Source organism: Xenopus laevis, chromosome 9_10S, assembly GCF_017654675.1.
Source record: "Xenopus laevis strain J_2021 chromosome 9_10S, Xenopus_laevis_v10.1, whole genome shotgun sequence".
Taxonomy (NCBI): Eukaryota; Metazoa; Chordata; class Amphibia; order Anura; family Pipidae; genus Xenopus; species Xenopus laevis.
The window spans coordinates 42,919,794-42,940,574 of record NC_054388.1 but is presented as its reverse complement, the minus strand read 5'-3'; the positions used below and the strand labels follow the sequence as shown (position 1 = coordinate 42,940,574).

The 20,781-nt window shown below is 41.9% G+C and overlaps 1 protein-coding gene across 2 annotated transcripts in view; it reads right to left on the bottom strand.

Annotated features, from left to right (window-relative positions):
- Positions 1-3,957: 3,957 nt before the first annotated feature.
- The window catches only part of dnah9.S (dynein, axonemal, heavy chain 9 S homeolog), an 89,095-nt gene continuing 72,271 nt past the window's right edge, over positions 3,958-20,781 (bottom strand). For both annotated transcript variants that reach the window (XM_018238559.2, XM_018238560.2), the window contains exons 61-70: positions 14,516-14,709; positions 13,715-13,863; positions 12,909-13,036; positions 11,972-12,199; positions 10,048-10,239; positions 8,865-9,056; positions 7,507-7,677; positions 6,834-7,016; positions 5,908-6,297; positions 3,958-4,306 (exon numbers count right to left, since the gene is read on the bottom strand). In XM_018238559.2, the coding sequence (XP_018094048.1) occupies positions 4,079-4,306; positions 5,908-6,297; positions 6,834-7,016; positions 7,507-7,677; positions 8,865-9,056; positions 10,048-10,239; positions 11,972-12,199; positions 12,909-13,036; positions 13,715-13,863; positions 14,516-14,709 (2,055 nt within the window). In that variant the 3' untranslated portion in view covers positions 3,958-4,078. The remainder of the gene's footprint in view (positions 4,307-5,907; positions 6,298-6,833; positions 7,017-7,506; positions 7,678-8,864; positions 9,057-10,047; positions 10,240-11,971; positions 12,200-12,908; positions 13,037-13,714; positions 13,864-14,515; positions 14,710-20,781) is intronic.

Sequence of the window (20,781 nt, the reverse complement as noted above, 5' to 3'; positions counted from 1 at the left end):
TAGCAGATTTATAGGGAGCTCCAATAAAGGGGCCATTTTAATTAAATACATTTTTAGCCCAAATTGAAACCAGCTCCATATATTATTCAATATTGCTTACAAGATTACGAGTTTTTTTACTTGTCCTATACGTCTCCTAAAATCTTTTGTAGCAAAATAAGTAAAAGTACTGGCATGGTTTCCTAAAACAGCCTGCTTCTGGGATTTTTCCAAGGCACGTGCTTGTTGAGTCCATTATTATATCAAATCATACCTGTTTCGGAAGCCCATTGCAACATCAATGAAACCTACTTGTTTAACCTATTGTTCCTGGTGGAGTTGGGTTGGCACAATCCCCATGGTAACACTTCTAAAACTTTCTTAAGTGGAGGTCAAACACCAACAGCCAATTGCTGCATACTCACATTCTGTTACAACAAAAGGAAGTATAACTGGGCACCCAGTCTTTTTGCCCTTTAATACAGAATATTATGGGATATTGACAAAAGAAGACTAAAGCTGGCCATAGATGCAAAGTTCTGATGGCTCGAATCCTCAAACGATTGGACTTTCCCCATCTCCCGACCTGCCACTAACCATTCCGATCAAATAACGTAGAAAAGAACAGATCAGCCGATGTTCTGCCCCTGACAACAATCGTATGAAAGTTATGTCCGACAAAGCTGGTGACAGTCTCCCTCTGAAAATCGTACGATCGCCAATACACGCAGAGATATTATCGGCAGCCGACAGAAATCCTTTATCCTGTCTGATCTACCAAATCTCCGTAGGAGGCAAAATGTCGGGACTCTCCACATACGGTCCAAAAATCATACGAATCATCGATTCGCACGATCGGATCTTTGCGTCTATGGCCAGCTTTAAACAACATCAGTTTTAGAAAAGCTTCTGATTTGGGAATACTGCAGGTTCTTTTAGACATGAAGTAAAGTGGCTTAACTTGGAGTTAACTTTTGTAAGTTATAACATGGCAAATTCGAATCAACTTTTCAACTGCTCTTATTATTTATTTTTCGTTTTTTTATTATTTGCCACCTTCTTCTGACTCAGCTCAAAGGTGAATAACCTCTTTAAGATTAAGTTCTGCATCCCTTGTGGTTAAACCTTCTGTGCGTGCGCGCATGTAGGGGGCGATGTAGTCGGCTGGGTTGCTTTGGGCGTCCGGCTGACTTCCCCCGGCACTGGAGATGAAGGTTGATCTGAGGCTATGTTAGGAAGGGAAGATTTGCGAGCCTTTGTTCCAACTTTAATTTGATTATAAGTTTGAAAAAGTGATTCTTTTTTTTCAATTGGCTAACAAATAGGTTGGCATAAAAGGAATAAGTAGTGATGGGCGAATTTGTCCCGAAAAATTTATGACATGACATTGCCGGCGTCAAAAAATATATGAATAAATATATATATGTGAATGTATACTGTATCTGTGCATCAGACCATAGCCAAGTTCTGTGTAGTATGATTTATATATTCACACTCCCACCAATAGGGGTTACCCATAAGCCCACACTGTGAGGGAGTTTAGACACAGAGATATGCCATTTTGTAAGTTGAGGAGAAGCAGCACATCTGTAACTTTGACTCTGAGTCTCTATTCATTTTCTTTAACAAAATAACTGTTGCCACCGCCACACAGTGGCCTGTAACACAAACACTGTTGAATTCAGTTCATTTTTGAAACATCTAGGTCTGGAAATTTTGTTTTCCTGAAGAGGCCCTAAACAATGAATTCTGTCAAATTTTATTTTGGTCGTTTTGTTTGAATACCCAGTTTTACTGGTATGGTTTTTGTAATAAAAGTGATCAGGTTGTCGGATTCTGGGATCCCAAATAGCCATAAGTTATTGCCAGGGCCGGATTTACATAGCGGATGCCCTTAGGCCCGCTGCCGTTCGTCACCCCTGTCCCCTCCCCTTCCTTTGCACAGATGTACAAATTTTCATCATTAGGCCGGGAGCACTGGTGATTGGTGCATGGGAAATTTAAAAAAACGATTCTATCTCAAGATCAGCCCCAGAGCTTCCAAACCAATGTGGGTGTGGTTGGCATTCATGCCGCCCTAGGCCTGGGTGGCCTTTTCACAAATCCGGGCCTGGTTATTGCATCTTTATCTGTTTTCCAAATCACCTACTTTGGATTGAAGATCTTCTGTTTTTGTCAATTCTTGACATAGAAGAAATAGTATCTAAAATAACTGGAATCTCTTCTATAGGGATGCACCAAATCCACTATTTTGGATTCGGTGGAACCCTGTGAATCCCTCGTAAAAGATACGGCCAAATAACGAATCCGAATTTGCATATGCAAATTTACTTCCTTGTTTTGTGACAAAAAGTCACACGATTTCCCTCCTGCCCCTTATTTGCATATGCAAATAAGGATTCGGTTTGGCCTGGGCGAAGGATTGCGCTGAATCCAAATCCTGCTGAAAAAGGCTGAATCCTCAATTTGATTCCAGTCATGAAAGGAGAGCTTGTTGGATAAGCTATTAATATTTTCTTTGGTTTCCCAATTGCCTTGTCAAGAGCAGAAGCAATAGTATTTTCTATCATTGGGTTAATACATTTTGCCACTTCTGTAGTTGAGGGCGAGTAGTAATCATTACTTTGTGAAGTTAAAGGAGACATATATCTTTTGCAGTGTTTGTCCCAGGAATGGTGTCTGAATCCTAAAACTTTGAGCTTTTGGCTGTACTGTTTCGTTCATATGTTTGGGATTGTTTTTTGTAGGGAAGAATGATGATTTACCATTCTCCATTTTATTTAGGTTTTTTTTTTTTCTTTCTTTTTAAAGGGGATGTAAAGGCAAAAAATATAGAATCCCTTTTTCCTGTTCCCTACATGTATAAAAAAAAAAAAATATCTAATATACTTTAATTCAAAAACCTCATGTACAGTATGCTGTTCGGATTTCCCCTTCGATTTACTCCCTCTGACTGCCGTGGACACAGTTCTCTAAATAGTCAATGGCGGCTCTGCAGGGAAACAAACAGTGCTGCCAAAGTTTTGCACCTCTGGGAAGGAGGGTGCGGGGTTGTTTCACTCATTATATAACACTTCATTGTCAACAGTTTCTTTACTGGAAATCTCTATAAAGTGCTGCATAAGCACATAGAAGGTATATAAGGCTATGGCTGTGGTTACTGTTGTGGTGCACTGCTTGGGCTTGAGTTCAATTTATCCTTAGTTGAAAGACTTTTTATGTTATGTGCCTAAGTTAGCACTATTTAAAGAGAAACAGCCCAGTTCATCATGTTGGCTAAACTGTTTCATTCCAATCTTCCAATCTGTGTGGAATTTGTATTTTGTCTCTGTGTCTGTTCCAAAGATGGACGTATGAATGCTTAGGATGGGAGTAATCCATGTACTGTAGATAAAGGGAAAACACTGAAAGTCTATATAGATAAAAATTGGAATGGAGAAAGAAATGTGTGTGGCAGAGAGAAAATCAGTTAGTTATCCCCAACCAGTAGCTCGTGAGCAACATGTTGCTCTCCAATCCCTTGGATGTTGCTCTTAGTGGCCCCAAAGCAGGGGCTTATTTTTGTATTCCAGGCTTGGAGGCAAGTTTTAATTGCATAAAAAGTAAGTATAGTGCCAAGTACAGCCTCCTGTAGGTTGCCAGTCCACATAGGGGCTAGCATATAGCCAATCACAGCCCTTATTTGGCACCCCAAGGGACTTTTTCATGCTTGTGTTGCTCCCCAACTCTTTTTACATTTGAATATGGCTCGCGGGTAGAAAAACAGGTTGGGGACCCCTGGGTTAGAGAGACTGAAAGATTTTCTGTCTCGCTAAGAAGTAATAGAGAATAGGGATGGAAAGAAGCTGTAAGAAAGTAAGAAGGGGGAGCAAAAAGACATGGGAATAGAGAAGCTAACATTAAAATGAATGGAACCTTTTAAATCAGATCTCTGATTATTCCTACAGAGATTTACCCTAGCATTGCACCTCAAAATAATTGTAAGTAATAAAAAAAATTTATTACAACTTTTGGCACAATAAATTAAAGGTAACAGTGAGGAATAAGGACATTGTAACATGTCAAAAAACATCTTGGCACATAAGGAAGTTTTGGGCTTTTATATTTGCAGAAGCAGGGCAACTCCAGCCAGGGCCCACTTGGATGGATTCTCCTTTGTTTTCAGATTGAATGTCCACACATACGTTGGGCCCCTCTGGCGGGTTTTATAGACGGGGCAGGGATACACATTGCGTGTTTCCTGTTTGTCTACTGGGACGGCTTTTATAAAGATAACTGGCATGGCCGGCGTTAAGTCTTTGAGTCGACTGTCCATGATGACTCCCGTCTAGAAGGTGCAAAACAGAAATGGTTTAATACAGAACCAGCCATCGGCTTCAGTAGAAAATGCTGGGATTGGTAGTTGCAAATCAGCTTCAGATTAACACTTGATACAAGATTTACAGGTATGTTGATAAATCCTGCCAATGCATTTATTTTTACCTATCTACTGGTAGATTACCATGGAAACCATGTCCAGCGAAATATCCTCTTCCACTTAGATACCCAAAAGCATAATCTGTCATAGCTGCACTATTGGCTCAGCTCAATCTAGTCAGTGGCTGAATCAGGATATGGTTCATAAAGCTTTAATAAAAATGAATATGAACAAGGCTCCAGGGACAGATGGCATAGACTCATGCGTTCTAAGAAGAGCTAAGTTCAGTTTTAGACCGGCCTCTATTACTGATTTTCTCAGATTTGCTTTCATCTGGTATGGCACCTACGGATTGGGGGAATTCAGAAATTTAAAAAGGATTACAATCTCCACCTGGAAATTATAGGCCAGTAAATTTGACATCTGTGGTGGGCAAATTATTTGAAGGCTTGTTGAGGTATCACATTCAAAATGTTGTCCTAGTGAATGGCATTATGAGCAACAATCAGCATGGCTTTATGAAGGATAGGTCATGTCAGACAAATTTGATTGCTTTTTATGATGAGGTAAGTAAGATTTTGAACAGGGGGGAGCAGTAGATGTGATTTATTTGGATTTTGCCAAAGCGTTTGATACTGTGCCCCACAAACAACTGCTTTCTAAACTAAGGTCTGTTGGGCTTAATGAAGTCGTCTGCACATGGATAGGAAACTGGCTACAGGTTCGGGTACAGAGGGTGGTTGTTAATGGTACATTCTCTACTTGGGGTAAGGTTCTTAATGGGGTCCCTCAGGGCTCGTTATTGGTTCTAATTTTATTTTACGTGTTCATTAATGACTTGACTTAGGGGACTCCATGTTTGCAGATGACACAAAACTATCCAGCCCAATTAATTCCATCCAAGATGTGGCATCCTTGCAACAGGATCTTGACAAAATGGCAATCTGGGCAGCTAAGTGGCAAATGAGATTCAATGTTGATAAATGTAAAGTCCTGCACCTGGGATGTAAAAATATACAAGCCACTAGGCAAATCCATAATGGAAAAATACCTTGTAGATAATAAACTTGGCTGTAGCAAGCAATGCCAGTCAACAGCACCCGGGGCAAATAAGGTCTTTAGCCGTATTAAAAGGGCCATCGATTTGTGGAAGGAGGGGGTTATTCTTCCACTGGTAAGGCCCCATCTAAAATAGTTTTGGTCTCCAAATGGACATAGGAATTAGAGAGGGTGCAAAGATTGGGTTATGTTTGATAAGGTCACATTGACCTAGTTCACTCAGTACGGTATATAATTAAAAAATCCATTAAAATGCAGGCTCTGCAGGAATTCTGCATGGACTGATTGGTAATCCATTTTTATGACTCCCTACCTATTCTTATGCACCTACTAAAGCTAGGTTAGAGCACTTCCCATGCCCTTGTTAGTATATTAATAGAGGATTTAAATAAGGATGAACTTTAAAAAAAAAAAAGAAAAATGACTTGGTGATAAAGAAGTGAGCTTGTTACCTGTGTGTCCCAGCGGGCACCTTCCATGAACAAACCATGGACATAAGCTCCTTCACGGGGTGGGCTGCTGAAGTCCTCTCTGTTCTTCTTGGTCACATCACACTGCAGGGTCATCTTATCAAGGGGCCACTCGTTCTTCCTGGCCATGGACTGCATGATGGCAGTGAGGAAGGACTGAGGGTTAAAGAATCCAGCTAACCACACGGCAGAAGGCAAAGCAAAGTCTCCAGTCCATGTCTCCAGCTCTTTGATTCGGCTAAGTAGGTCTACAAACCAGCCTGCAAGTCCGGCCATTGATGGATAGGCCCTCTTGGTCCAAGATTCTGGCACCTGGTCCAGGAAGATGGCATTCTGCAGGTTCTCCATGTCGCTGGTCATTGTCAGTTCACCCTGGAGAAAAAGAAGTGAAATTCAAGAAATCCACCAAAGTCCAGAAGCAGGCCCTAGCCTAAGATGTTAAAATGCTGTTCCTAGAGCAAGGACCCTATGTGAGACCACTGCCTGTTTATCTAAAGCATATACTTGACATTTTCCTACCTCACGTTGGCCCTTTACAGCAAAAAAAACCCATAATCCACCAATACGCCACCCAATTCTGGGGTCTGGGATCTCAATGTCACCGGGTCCCCAAAAGGACTCCCACTCTTCTGTGCAGTCTGGACATTACAGTAGGTGCTGACATAGCTCTCAGCATGTCTAAAATGATGTGATAAGGGCAATGCACAGATCTGCCCAAGCAATACCTCTATCTACTTAGCCATACCTTCAGTATTCCTAGACCACCTACTCATCTTTGCAATCTACAATTTTGCAATCTCATGTTAAAATTGTGTGTCAGCCCATATACATTGTGGTTCCTGCTAACAGTTCCAGGGTTCTCTATAGTTATGCCCCTGGCAGCAACATAATTATCCCATAAGCCTTACCTTCAAGCCCAAATCCAGCTCACGGAGGGAGCGCTTGATCTCGCTGGTTAAGCCATTCATTCTCTCACACTCCTGGAAGGCGACCACTATGTATGGGGTTCGCTCCTCCACCTTGGCCATGAGTTCAGGGATGTTGAATTCGTCTGGAAGCTTCTCTAGAATTTCATCCAGCGTTGCTTTGACCTGGTTTTGAGAATTTAGGAAAAAGTCAGCAAGCACTCCGGAAACCTCTTGTAGTGAGTAAAAGTTATTGCTTTATTTCAAAATACATTAAAACCATTGCATCCTGACGCGTTTCGTATCTAAGCGATACGTAGTCATGGTTTTGAGAATAATGAATTTTTATCAAAGATTTATGGGTAAAAGTAATTCTTCTAGAGTGCAGGCTCTCTGGTACAGGATTGATTCTTGTGTTACAGTTACACAAGAGGGACTTTCACTGTTGCTTCGTGACCTTCAGACTCTCTATCACTGGCCTTAAAGAAAGCCTCGCTGGGCCAAGGAATTTAAAAATGGGAGGCTAGATTGAAAACTATCTGCTCATTTGGCTGCATATGTGGTCACAGGAAGATTGACAAAGGGGTTTTGGAAATAGATAAGTAGGTTTATGGGAAAATCACAAAACTATGGCTTACTACATGCAAGACAAAACCTGCATTATGTATTAACGTACCTTTTCCTCTCGGGTTGCCCCGCCTCCTTCCCCTGCGCTACTGTCTCGAGGCTGCATTTCCAGCACTGTACGGAAGAGCTTTTCTGAAGTCTGAGTCAGGAAACCGATCTCGGCATTGGGGTGCAGGCCATACAGGTAAGGGGACTCTGGTGGAAGGGTGTCATCTATATACTGAGACAGGAAACATTTATTATTTACATTATGTTGGAGAGGGATGTCATTTGTGCAGTTATCTCTCTGTATAGGCTATAAACAAATTTAGGGGACTGTTCCTGCTGAATAGTGCTATGTACAGGAGAATACTTATGCTGCCATAGTTTTATGGTATTTCTTTGTGCAGGCTATGAACAAACTTGGGGGGCTGTTTCTGCTGAATTGTGCTTAGTTCAGTGGAATAAATCATGTTATTATCTGTAAAGGTTTTTTTTGTCATAACTCCGATCTATTGGTCAACATAAAAATGTTATCTTCTTGTTCCCTTGTGCAATCTATTCTATAATCTCCAGAACAGAGATTGATTCAGACTACTAAATTATTTCATTTGCTTTTATGAGAGGCCAGAAGTCTATTTGTGTCGCCTGATCATCAGGGCTGATACCCTAAATGCAATATGAATTTAATCTTACAAAGAATAAAATTGCTTTTATCCTCCATATAATCATTCCCTGGGACAAAATATGCGAGGGTATAACTTATTGTGTGCCCAGAGCATTTATTCTTTGTATATTTGCATTTATACATATAGGTAGGAGGTGCCATATTGTTTCCCTTAGACCAGGGGTTCCCAAAGTTTTTTACTCTTGAGCCACATTCAAAAGTAAACAGAATTTACAGAATAAACAGAGAAAAGCCTCTGGGGATGCCAAATAAGGGCAATGATTGCTATTTGGTGGCACCGTGTGGAGTGGCAGCCTACAGAAGGTTCTGTTTGGCAGTGTGCTTGGTTTTTATGCAACCAAAACGTACCTACAAGCCAGTAATTCAAAAATAAGCACCTGCTTTAAGGCCACTGAGAGCAACATGTTGCTCATAAGCCACTGGTTGGGGATCACTGCCTTAGACAGTACAGTATGAGGATATGGGTTACTGTGTGTCTAGAACATTTGTTCTCTGTATATTTATTTTTATGCATATGGGTAGGAGTTTCCATATTGTTTCTCCTAGACAGTACAGTACAAGTTTATTTCTAACTATGTACCCAGAACATTCCTACTCTGTATATTTGTATTTATACAAATATTATTTCCCTTAGACAGAAAGAAGAGAACAATTTACTTTCAACAGTTCCTACAGTCTTCAGCAGATACAGTTGGGAGACCCCTGTGAGTCAAATGTGAAGTAATTGACACTGCCACTACCTGATGGTATCCATTATAATCCATGTTACGAGGAAGTGGGAAGCCAGGGGCCAAATACAGGGCCCCTTCCAACATCTCTGGCTTAATAAACTCCTCCAGGTATGTCCTGCAGAGCCGCCGATCCCAGTCATCTGTAATGTGACCCCCATACATAATCTCCCCGAACAGGTAGCGCAGATCATCAAATGGCACCTGAGGTAAAAAGAAACTATGAGTGGGTATAGGGAGGAGAGTCAGGAATGGAAGCAGAGCTGTCACTAGAGGGAGCAATACTGTTCCATATACTGGTCACACTAATTTCTAAGCATATTTGGTTTTTAAGCATGAGTAGGGCTACACATTGATTACCTTGGTAGAGTCCATAAACAGGTTTACTTGCCCAAAAAGCTCTCTCTTTCTCTGATAATTTTGTTCTAATGACCCTCAACTTAAGAAATAAGTTGTGTATTGAGTATTTCCTAAGAGGCAGTGAAATTCATTCAGAGGTTCAATAAAGATCAGATAGGGGACGAGGGAGATTATTTACAGCATCTGTAACACTCAAGTTAATAATCACTAAATGATCCAGATCATGAAAGAACCTTATGAGAGGGGATCTCAGACACATCTCCCCCATAATGTGAGTGGGTCACACTCAGAGCTGGAAGTTGTCATACTTATTTACTTGGTGCCTTGGTATGTGAAAGGATTTATTGCTGTTGGGGTGCCAAGTAGTACTCCTCTCATGAAGGGTAAGTTAAATGGAGACTGTTATTTGTGGAGTGGGTGTAAACAGGGACATATAGAGTTAGGAGGCGCACACCCAGTGAATATACTGGAGGAGGCTCCCCATGAGAGTCTCCAAGGTAATATGAACAAGAATCAAGTAGAGGATTGCACACTCAGGTGAAAAATAAAAAATATATGTATTACATCAAAAAAAAAGGGTTACAAAGAAAAATTAATTCAAAATAAATGTCATTAGCGTTTCAGCCATAGATGGTCTTTCTCAGGGGCAATTAATTCAAAAATAGAAAGAAAACTGCCATTTTCTTTCTATTTTTGATTTAATTTCCCCTGAAGAAGACCATCTTTGGTCAAAAACAATGGGCTAATGACAGTTATTTTCAATTATTTTTCTCTGTAACCCTTTTTTTTGGTGTAAACAGGGGCAACTACTCTGGGTCAGACCCTAAAGACTTACCTTGGCATTGGCTTCTAAGTAGTTAAACAGCACATTAACCGATATGGTCAGATCTCCGGTGTTAAATGGGTACGATCGGTTCCAGCCTTGGGGCCCAAACTTTCTCCTCTCGGCCACAACGGCATGGAAGTAACAGAGGGCAAAGAGGATGCTCTTGAACTCAGTGTCTTTAGAGCACATTTCTAATGTGTCCTGCGGTAACAAACAAAAGATATTGGATATATATGCAAAAGTAGTTGGTTTGATTTGCTCTGCATCAGCAATGGTTCCTTATTTCCCAACCTTGTAGCTAAATCTGTCACTGGCTTCTCTAGACGGCAGTGCTCTAAATGTGCCCTTTTCAAACATAGTAAGTTCCTCTGGCTATAATAGAGTAATGCGAATGCCATCACTTAGTATAGGTTTGGAAACTGTTATCCAGAATGCTCGGCACTTGGGACTTTCCGGATAAGGGATCAGTCCATAATTTGGATCATTATAATTTAAATCACTAAAAAATCTTTTAAACATTATAAACCTAATGGGATAGTTATGCTTCCAATAAGGATTAATTATATCTTAGTTGGGATAAAAAAAAATTATTACAAAGAAAAATGACATTTCTTTAAATTTAATTATTTGTTTAAAATTTAATCTATGAGAGATGGCCTTCCCATAATTTGGAACTTTCTGAGAATGGGTTTCCGGGTAATAGATCCCATACCTGTAGTAAATTAATTCTAGCTCAGAGAATCCTCATATATTCTGTGTTTGTGACCAATACAACCCAATAAGGCAATTGTAGGTATTAAGCAGATGGGTGTGTGGGCTACTTCGGTGGAAGTAGATGTGAGATACAATAGCTGGAAGGAACACAGTTTAGAAATCCTGACAGCTTGGATCCCTCATGGGTGCAACTATGGCCCGTCCTTATTAATGTGCATAGGGCACACACTGTAGCTTTAGGACAGTACAGGAGCCACCTGCTATATAAATTATTATGCCAGAATAAAGTCACAGTGAAATTATCAGTAACTTAATAATACAGATATTTTTTAGGGCAACATTTATATTCCTATTTATGCTGAGGTGAAGCCTAAAATACAATATAGGACCTCACTTTATTGGCTTGTGGATTATTTATGGGAGCTGTCAGGTTTAAAAATAAACTGCTTTTATATTAAAGGCAAAATATACACTATTTAGAAGATTTTACCTGCTGCTTATTTTCGCTTCAGTAGATATTAAAATACGAGTCTCTAGCTTACTACATGCCCATAGCATTCTGCCACTTGGTATGGCTCATGAACTATGGGACCATGTGGTAATCTTTCTAATTTTTTATCAATTTGACTTAATGTTATTACCGGCCCAGAATTTAGCACCATGTTTGACTCTATAAAGCAGAACTTGAAGGTAGAAATGCTATGCTAGAGCAAGATGGTGAGCGAGGTTAAGATGGAGACAAGAGGGTAAGTTGGAGTCAGAAAAACAAGATGAAGACAGTAGTGAAGGATGGAGACCATGTGACAAGATGGAGCCAGAAGACCAAGCTGGAACAGTAGGGAAAAAAAAAAAAAAGAAACAAAGCAAGGTGGTTATTGCTGGGCAAGATGGAGCCAGAAAAGCAAGATGGTGACAGTACAGCAACAGCATGATGGAACTAGTGAGGCAAGATGGGGGCCAACAAAACAACTAGAGACAGTAAGGTAAGATGTAGCCAGAAAAGTATGATGCATAAGCAATATGGAGACAGTAATGCTAGATGGCTTCAGAATGGTAAGATGGAGACCTGCAACCATTTCAGGATCATTGGCTGGACAATTCTAACTAATATTAATAGTAGTCCCCTGCAAAGTTGCTTTTGCCCTGTTAAAGAAATCCCTGTCCACTCTGAACTGAATGCTTGATACACATTTCTTCAGTAAATGACAGTAGAAATTACCTGGTTAAAATTATCCAAAGCCTTGTGGAGGTTGGCATGCATACCAGTGGGAGGCTCATTGGTTATTTTAATGGAATTCTCCAAAATGCCCTGGGGAATGATGTGCCCTTCAGCGGAGGCAGCAGGCTCAGCACTAATGAACACACGGAAGTTCTGGTGACTTCCCTCGCTGAGTTGCTCCAGCCTCTTCTCCAATGTACTGAGCCATTTGGCAACAAGATGGATGTTCTACACAATTAACATGAAACAGATATCCATTAGCATACTTGGATCTAGGAGGGACTGACCCATACAATTGTCACTTCCATTAATACACTTAGAGAGAATAGACCCATAAACACGTTACTGCCATTAGTGTGATTTGGGCCTTGGGGGGACTGACCCATAAACATGTCACTGCCATTAGTATACTTTGGAACAGGAGGGCTGATCCATTAACACATCATTGCCACTGGTACACATTGATATCACTACTATTACAACTGCTGCATTGAGGCTTCTTTATAACCTTCTGATCAAGATAAGGCTCTATGAGGACAGGTCATTCATGCCAATGAGCTCAGTGAGGCACCTATGTATCAAGATGAAGAGAATGGGGAATTACATGACCTCTGTTATAAAAATGGGAGCAGACATGTCGGGTAACAGATTCAGACTGCCGTTACATTGGGAATATCTGTCTTGCTTCCCTTCCCTAGCTCTATCTAGGGCCAAGTGCCGGAGGGGTTGTTGGGGAATACAGGATGGGAAATACAGGGTACGTTTTGTCCCTACTGTGTTGTGAGAATGTAATTTAAGATGTAACAATGTAAAGATAGTAACACACACCAACCAAGCAGCAGGTGACTTTTAGGATACCAATAAATGCACCTGCTGATTGGTTGCTATGGGTAACCAAATGGTTTATTACCTTACATCGTCTGTAGAACCCACTTACCTGCAGGATAACCCAATGGCCTTCTTTTGCTGCCAAATCCAAGGCTTGTTCAGCCACAACTTCCTGGCCTTGTCCAAGGGACACGTTGTGAAAATTGCAATTGTCAAAAGTGTACCCGAGTTTTCTGCCTGTGAAGGAAGTTTTAATTCCATCAAAAAACAATAGATAGCAGCATATCTATTATGTTCCCACATTGCCTTGGATGCATTTGTTATTCTCCTTCTTTGGTTGGTGAATCACACAACATGCAAGGCACTGAGGTAATTGGGGGTTTGTTTGGAGGAGAACTGACTGCCGATACAATGTTTCAGTGGTTCCAGCAGTAAAGAAACATCTGCCTGCCCATCAAATCCATCTCTGGAGTGGGGCTGTAGTGATGTGGGGTTGGCCCGATACCAGCGGGAATCAGTGGGTCGGACGGTTTGAGCCGATATTCCTTTTTTATAAACGTGCGCCTGCTCGCCCCGCCATCTTTGTGACATCATCCGTGGGGCGGTGTGGATCTATAAAAGGAGCCCGGAAGTCGGGCGCGGGCTGAGGGAGTGCGGGTTATGGTCGGGTGCTGGTCAAATTTTACCCGACCCGCACATCACTATGGGGCAGGGGTGAGTATATAAATAAAAGACAGCAGGGATAGAAGAAGGAATTCCGGGAGACTGATATGGGCAGGGAGGTCCGTGGAAATGTCAGGTCCTCAAACCACTAGATAAGTGTATTTTGCTGTCCAACCCCACCAGTGTGTCCTACAGGATATAGTTGGAGACAAAATAATATTGTTTGCATGATAGATAGAGAAGAAATAATACCTTGTTTCTCCACGTCCTTCAGGGGGTCCACACCAGGAGACAAGATGAAGAACATGGGGGTCGCAGGCCCAGACTCCTCGTACGATGTGGCAAAATCCAGGGATCTCCCGACCACATATTTACTTCCCAGTTTTTCTTCAACAAAGTCCCTAAAAAATGAAAGATGGTGCTGTCAGCTGTATTCCAATAACCATCAGTTACCAATGTTGGTGACTGATATCCTGAATAAACATTGGGGGGAACCACAGGTGTGAGAAGCAAGTGGATCCCAAATTATGTCCCATGTAGATATATTCTATCCTTTCAATAGTCTATAAAATCTATAGGGAATTCACAGTTAATGAGCAGGAACTGTCAAAAAAAGTTCAAGGTTTCTTAGAATAAGAAGGTAGAGAACTAGAGAGCTGGTGAGGCTACATTGATAGTTCAGGCCCCCCAATCTATACACTATGAATAGGCCTGCCTATCAGGTAGTAGGATTGTCAAGGCAGCAAATTAAATGCACTTAAATCGGAGGTGTAAATCAGTTACACCATTTGAAGTAAGTAGGTCTCATAACAGAATTTCCAGGCCAAGGAACCAGGCTGGCTATTGATTGTAAAGCTGCCTTCATGGTGGGGAGGACTCTGGAGATGGGGAAAGGTGATGGGAGTGGGCAGAATGGGTCTGGAGGGGTCAAGGCATGTCTCAACTTCTCATTAAGGATATAAAAGGCAATTCCAAATTCTCCCCTAGAGCACAGCATTGGTCAGTACACAACATGAGACAAAGGCCAACTTATCACTGAGACGTGTCTCTTACCTGACAGCATATGTCATCCGGTCGGGCCGTATTGCCCGCATCATGCACAGCCTCTGGAGGGCATTTTTGTTTTTCCATTCCTGGGGGAACTTTTCCTTTTCTGGGCACTCAGACTCCACAAATTTCTTCCAACGTTTGGCAGATCCTTCAATGTCACGGTCCAGGTTTCGGAACTCATCCATGGCTGACAAGGCCTAGAAAAAAGGACAGCAAAGTTAATGGGGGGTGTAGATGGATTTATTGGTCCATAAATAGGATGAGCTTTAAAATACATATGCTACTAGATGGTATATGCTGCAAACTGGGCATCCCTTCTTTAATAAGGATTAGGTTTGGCAGTATCAGGGAGGAGTTTGAATGGATCAGGCATTTGGCCATAAGTGCCTATGGGGCCCTGCTATTTCTTACAACAACTGTGAGATCACTGTGTCAGTTGCCATATTTTCGGGTAACATAGTACTTAAAAAACAAGGCTATGAAGCATTGCTACAATGGACATCTTTTAAGACCCAATGAGAGACTCTACCTGCACTGCAATTTGATCCAAGAGGCACCAAATGTTATGGCACAACTGCCAGGGGGGAGGAGAGGGGAGTGGTATGAAATAAAGCACATTATATATACTATAATTGTAAATGTATAATATTACTTTAATGTCATGGAATGTTAGGGGCCTAGTTGACCCCGTTAAAAGAGGCCTGGCCAATAAATTCCTGCGAAGATACAACCTGCATATTGTCGTACCCCAGGAAACACACCTGGATGGTAGCAAAATCACCACACTTAAGAAACCATGGGAAGCTGCAGCCTATCATGCACCATATTCTAGCTACTCCAGAGGAGTCTCTCCACTCATAGCAAAAACATGCACTTACTCTTCACAAATCATTATATCTGACCCTGGGGGATGCTATCGAATTCTACATCTACACACTATGCAATAACCGTGGACCCTTGCTAATGTCTACATTCCTCCACCATTCTTGGATGATGTGTTGTACACAATTATAGCTACCCTGCCCTTAGCCCCCACTATAGTTATGGGAGACTTTATCAATGTGATTAATGTTGCCCTTGATAGGCTGCCTATACCCACCAGTCTGGCCAGTAAAATGGCTAGACATGTTTCATCTAACTGATTTATGGAGAGCACAGATTAAAGGGGTTAAACAAACAATTTACATGTTTCAACTCTACCCATAACACCCTCTCCCACATTGACCTAGCACTGAAGCTGCCATAGCCACAAAATCCAATAGTAACTAGGAGTATATCACTCTACACTTGCAAATCTGCCCTGAAACCCTTAATAATATCTATTGGCTGAGTTGTTACTGGATAAATCACCCAGACCTGAAAACACCAATTGCCACTTCAATTACTAACTTTATTAAACTAAACAAAGGTACTGCAAGTGGCTCCATAGTTTGGGACACAGTAAAGACATACAGTATGTTAGGGGAGAATAAATTACCCAAATACACCACTTTAAAAACAATATACCCTCTTCATGGCCAGTTGTAGTCTGGGACCAGTAAGAAAACTTTGATATCAATGAAAAACAAGATGCATTAGGGATGGGCATGGAGACTTAAACAAGCATCTCCTCTCGACCTTAGCAACAGAATGCTAATAAAGGCAAGCCATTGTGATATCATACAGACATGAGTAAGAGGGAGAGAGATTGCCCAGCTGTGAATATTTCTCTGCCATTATTACAGAATGTTCCATGGAACAGCAGCCCCGCACAGTGTTCTACAGAGGTGGATGTTTGTGCAAATAGAGAAACTCTGTGCAATGGAACATATTGTCTCTTATATTTGGCAGCCAGAGATACAGGCCGGAGTGATGGTCCCCGATTAAAGAGCTGCTCAGAAAGGGACCTACATAGTGATGCATCTTCCCTGGCTGCACAAATAAATGGAAAACACATGTGTTTGTTGCTATTAATAATATGAACAAAGACCAACTCAAGAGGTGCTTATAAAAGGGTAACCTATGTTATAGAATAATATATGTTATGACTGGGGGTCTCTTGCCTATGGCTGCAGTGAATATTATTTAACAAATAATAACTCTGCCACAGGACGGGATGTAAGGAATACTATTAACAGGCAATTAAATGTACCCAGAGAGGCTGCCAGGTTGCTCCCTACAGTCGCTTCCTCAAGATGATAAACAAATCTTCTGACGTCAATAGTATCACAAAACCTTCAGCTTGTCAGGATGAGATGTGACCCGGCTTTGGTCTCCTGCTGCATTACTTATTGTTCCCTTCAGATATATCTCTTAGGCTGATACAAGAGGGGCACCAGACCAGTGGCTTGGGTCAACCATTGGCGTCTTTTGGCATGCAGATGATTGGACGGATGCAGGCCCGGACTGATAATCTGTCGAATCGGGCAATTGCCCGAGGGGCCGCTCTGCCATGTGTTTCAGTGGGCTGCCCGCTGTCTGATAACCTGCGCTGCAGTGCTTCACTTACAAGTAATAAATCAAAGCCCCCAGCGTGAGTACCTGTCCTCAGCCTGAACAGAACGGCGTGGCCATCTAATTAGTTAATCTTAAAACTAACCCGTGACCCACCGTCTGCTTAGTGTTAGCCTTTCATCTCTCTGCTGTCGGCTCTGTCTCCCAGTTCCTCCCGCACTTTCTGGCATGGCAGGACGGACGTCGCCACACTCATGCTTGCAGCCCCCTCCCACCTCCAACAGTGTAAAACTGGAGCTGAGTCTGCAGGAGCGTCACCGGCACCGGGCATGGGGGATGGGGGGGCTGACAGAGGAAATCCCAGTACCGGGAGGCCGCAGCCATGATCCTGCTGCCCTCAAACCCCCACGGGAACGGCTTGCTTTACTTCGGGTTCAACCAGGACCATGGTGAGGGCAAAGTGTGCGTGAATGGGGGGTAGTTTGCGGTGTGGGTGAAGAGGGTCGGGCAGGAGGGGTGTATGGGGGTTTGAGTTAGACTCATGTTATACAGAGAAGCAGCCTGGGTCGTGTGTGTGTGCATGTGCCACTGGAGTATGCTGGGAGATGTAGTCCAACCATTACTGAACGGAGGTCAGATGTCGGTGTTAATAGTGAAGGAGACTCAAATGGTTTGAATCTAGCACCCTGTTTGGGCTACAACTTCAATCATGTTTCAGAATATCATGTCTGGCAGCATCTGGGAATTCAAAGTAAAGAAATAGGCCTGTAGTGCTTTGCTTCAAGAGCTGACACTCCTTTATAATGCCTTTGCTATAAACAAAGTGCCCTGGTTCCTACTGACTTGCTCTCCCTAATAAGCTTAGTCATTGAGATTGTTTTCAAAGCTGATATTATCATCAGTGTTTCAAAAGGCAAGCCTGGGCAAAAGAGCTTACAATTAATGGAATATCACGTTGCCTTTGGCCCTTACCATTGAACACCAGAGTTCTGCCCTGAAGGGCTTGCACTCTATAGACAAGGGAAGGAGAAAAAAAAAAGACTTGAAGCAATGGGCACCTTGCCCAATTTTGTGGCCCCTAATTACCATGTCCAGTTTGAACACATTTTTATGTGTTATTACAGTTTTGCTAATGAAGGTGAATTGCCCTTTAAGCTGTGAGTCTTAGTTCTCCCAAGAGAAAACTTATTATACAGGGAACTCTGAGTATCACTCATGTATTATAAGGGATAATGTACCCCCTGCTGTAAATGATAAGGATATTAGAAGTCACTGAGGGGTTGTTCTGTGACCATATAAAGGCACAAGGCTGCAGGCTGAGTTATACAGGGAACTCTGAGTATCACTCATGTATTATAAGGGACAGGGGCGGACTGGGGGACCCGGGGCCCACCGGGACTCCTGTGCAGGGCCCCCGCTACCTACTTGAAGTGAAGCGCCGCTCGGCACGCATGCGCAAACGGCGCTAGGCGCGCATGCGCAGACGGCGCTGCGCCGAAAAAAAAATATTGTTATTTTTTTATTAAAAAAACTGTTTGGGGGAGGGGGTCTGGCCCGGCAGGGGCCCACTAGGGTCGGGGCCCACCGGGTATTTTCCCGGTGTCCCGCCGGGCCAGTCCGACACTGATAAGGGATAATGTACCCCCTACTGTAAATGAAAAGGATATTAGAAGTCACTGAGGGGTTGTTCTGTGACCATATAAAGACACAAGGCTGCAGGCTGAGTTATACAGGGAACGCTGAGTATCACTCATGTATTATAAGGGATAATGTACCCCCTATTGTAAATGATAAGGATATTAGAAGTCACTGAGGGGTTGTTCTGTGACCATATAAAGGCACAAGGCTGCAGACTGAGTTATACAGGGAACTCTGAGTATCACTCATGTATTATAAGGGATAATGTACCCCCTACTGTAAATAAGGATATTAGAATTATTAGGTTCTGTGACCATATAAAGGCACAAGGCTGAATACGCTTTACCATATTTACCTTAATTACACTGAAGTGAGAAATGCACATAGTTTTGTGCGGTTTTACTCCAATATATGAGCGGATGAGTACAAGACCATCACGTGTTTACATGTGGGCTGCTTTGATTTTTTTGCCAGGGCTGCTTTTTACTCCCAGTCCGGCCCTGGACGGATGACATCAGTCACTCAGGATGAATTAGGCTGATTGATAGGAGGTTATTGCTTATTGCAGGCTGAATTGAATTAACTGAATATTGAGGGCATAGCCCGACTGAGGCATATATTTTAATGAAAGACCACCGCAGCATGAGCAGATATTAAACCAGCTCCATCATTCCATATTCATTATTGAAGATATAAATCTAAGCCTTTATTAAGAAATAACTTACCGAAACTCAGCTTGTGCTCCTCTTAAGAAAAGGCAACACAGCGATGATCCATCATGTGGCGCTCATTTTCTCCTCCCTGGCTATCTCCTATAAGGAAGGAGAAATCTAGCGCCACGCGATGGATCACCAGATCACCTTTTCTGAAGAGGAGCGCAAGTGGAGTTCCAGTAAGTTATTTCTTAATAAAGACTTTTTTAGTTTAAAAAGTTTAATTCGTCTTTGTGTTTTTCGTTCTATACTAACAGAATCAGCCATCACAACATCACCCGGCAGTGCATTCCACAACCTCCCTGTCCTCACTGTGAAGAACCCCCTACGTTGCTTCAAATGAAAGTTCTTTTCTTCTAGTCTGAAGGTCTAGTCTGGTGCAGTGATCCTTTTTATGGAAAAAAAACAACTCCCACTATCTGTATATAATGCCCTCTAATGCAGTTAAAACGAGTAATCATGTCCCCTCGCAAGTGTCTTTTTATCAAAAAGAACAACCCCAACCACGACAATCTTCATAATTTAAATCTTTCATCCCCTTAACTAGTTTATTTGCACGTCTCTTCATTCTCTTCAGCTTCTTATAGACTAGAGCCCAAAACTGCACTGCATTATCAAGGTTACGCCTTATCAAGGACCTATAAAGAGGCAAAATTATGTTTTCATCCCTTGTGTTTATGGCCTTTTTTATGCAAGACAGAACTTTATTTGTTTTAGTTGCCACCGAATGACACTGCCCAGAATTAGACAACTTGTTATGTACAATAACCCCTAGATCCTTCTTAATTAAGGAAACCCCCAAAACACTGTCATTTGGTGTATAACTAACACTTTTATTACTTATGCCAAAGTGCATAACCTTGCATTTATCAACATTGAACCTTATTTTCCAGTTTGCTCCCCAGTTTCCCAATTTAGACAAATCACTCTGCAAAGTGGCAGCATCCTGCATGGAACTTCTAGTTCTGCACAGTTTAGTATCATTAATAAAAATGGAGCATAGAAATGGTACTTTCAATGCCCACCTCCAGGTCATGTATTAACAAGTTAAAAAGCAAAGGACCAAGTACAGAGCCCTGTGGTACTCCACTAACAACACTGGTCTAATTACAGAATGTTCCATTTATCACCACTCTTTATAATCCATCCTTCAACCGGTATTCTATCCAAGTACAAATAATATGTTCCTATTCCATATTGCTTAATTTAACTATGCACCTTCTATGTGGAACTGTGAACTGCCATCGAGGTTCCTGCTCTCCTCCTCATAAAAGGCAATTAAATTCTAACAAACAAGAAAAAGTTGTGCTCACCAAAAATTTTGAAGGCATAAAGTAGGGATGCAGGCTGTGACCACAAAATTTATACAGACAAATACAAGAAGTTCTCTGCACTCAACCCATTAACAATACATTTAAGACATTGAGACATTTTGTGCCTTAAGCTACTAAAAAATGTCCTACCCTTTAAATAAAACAGGGATTG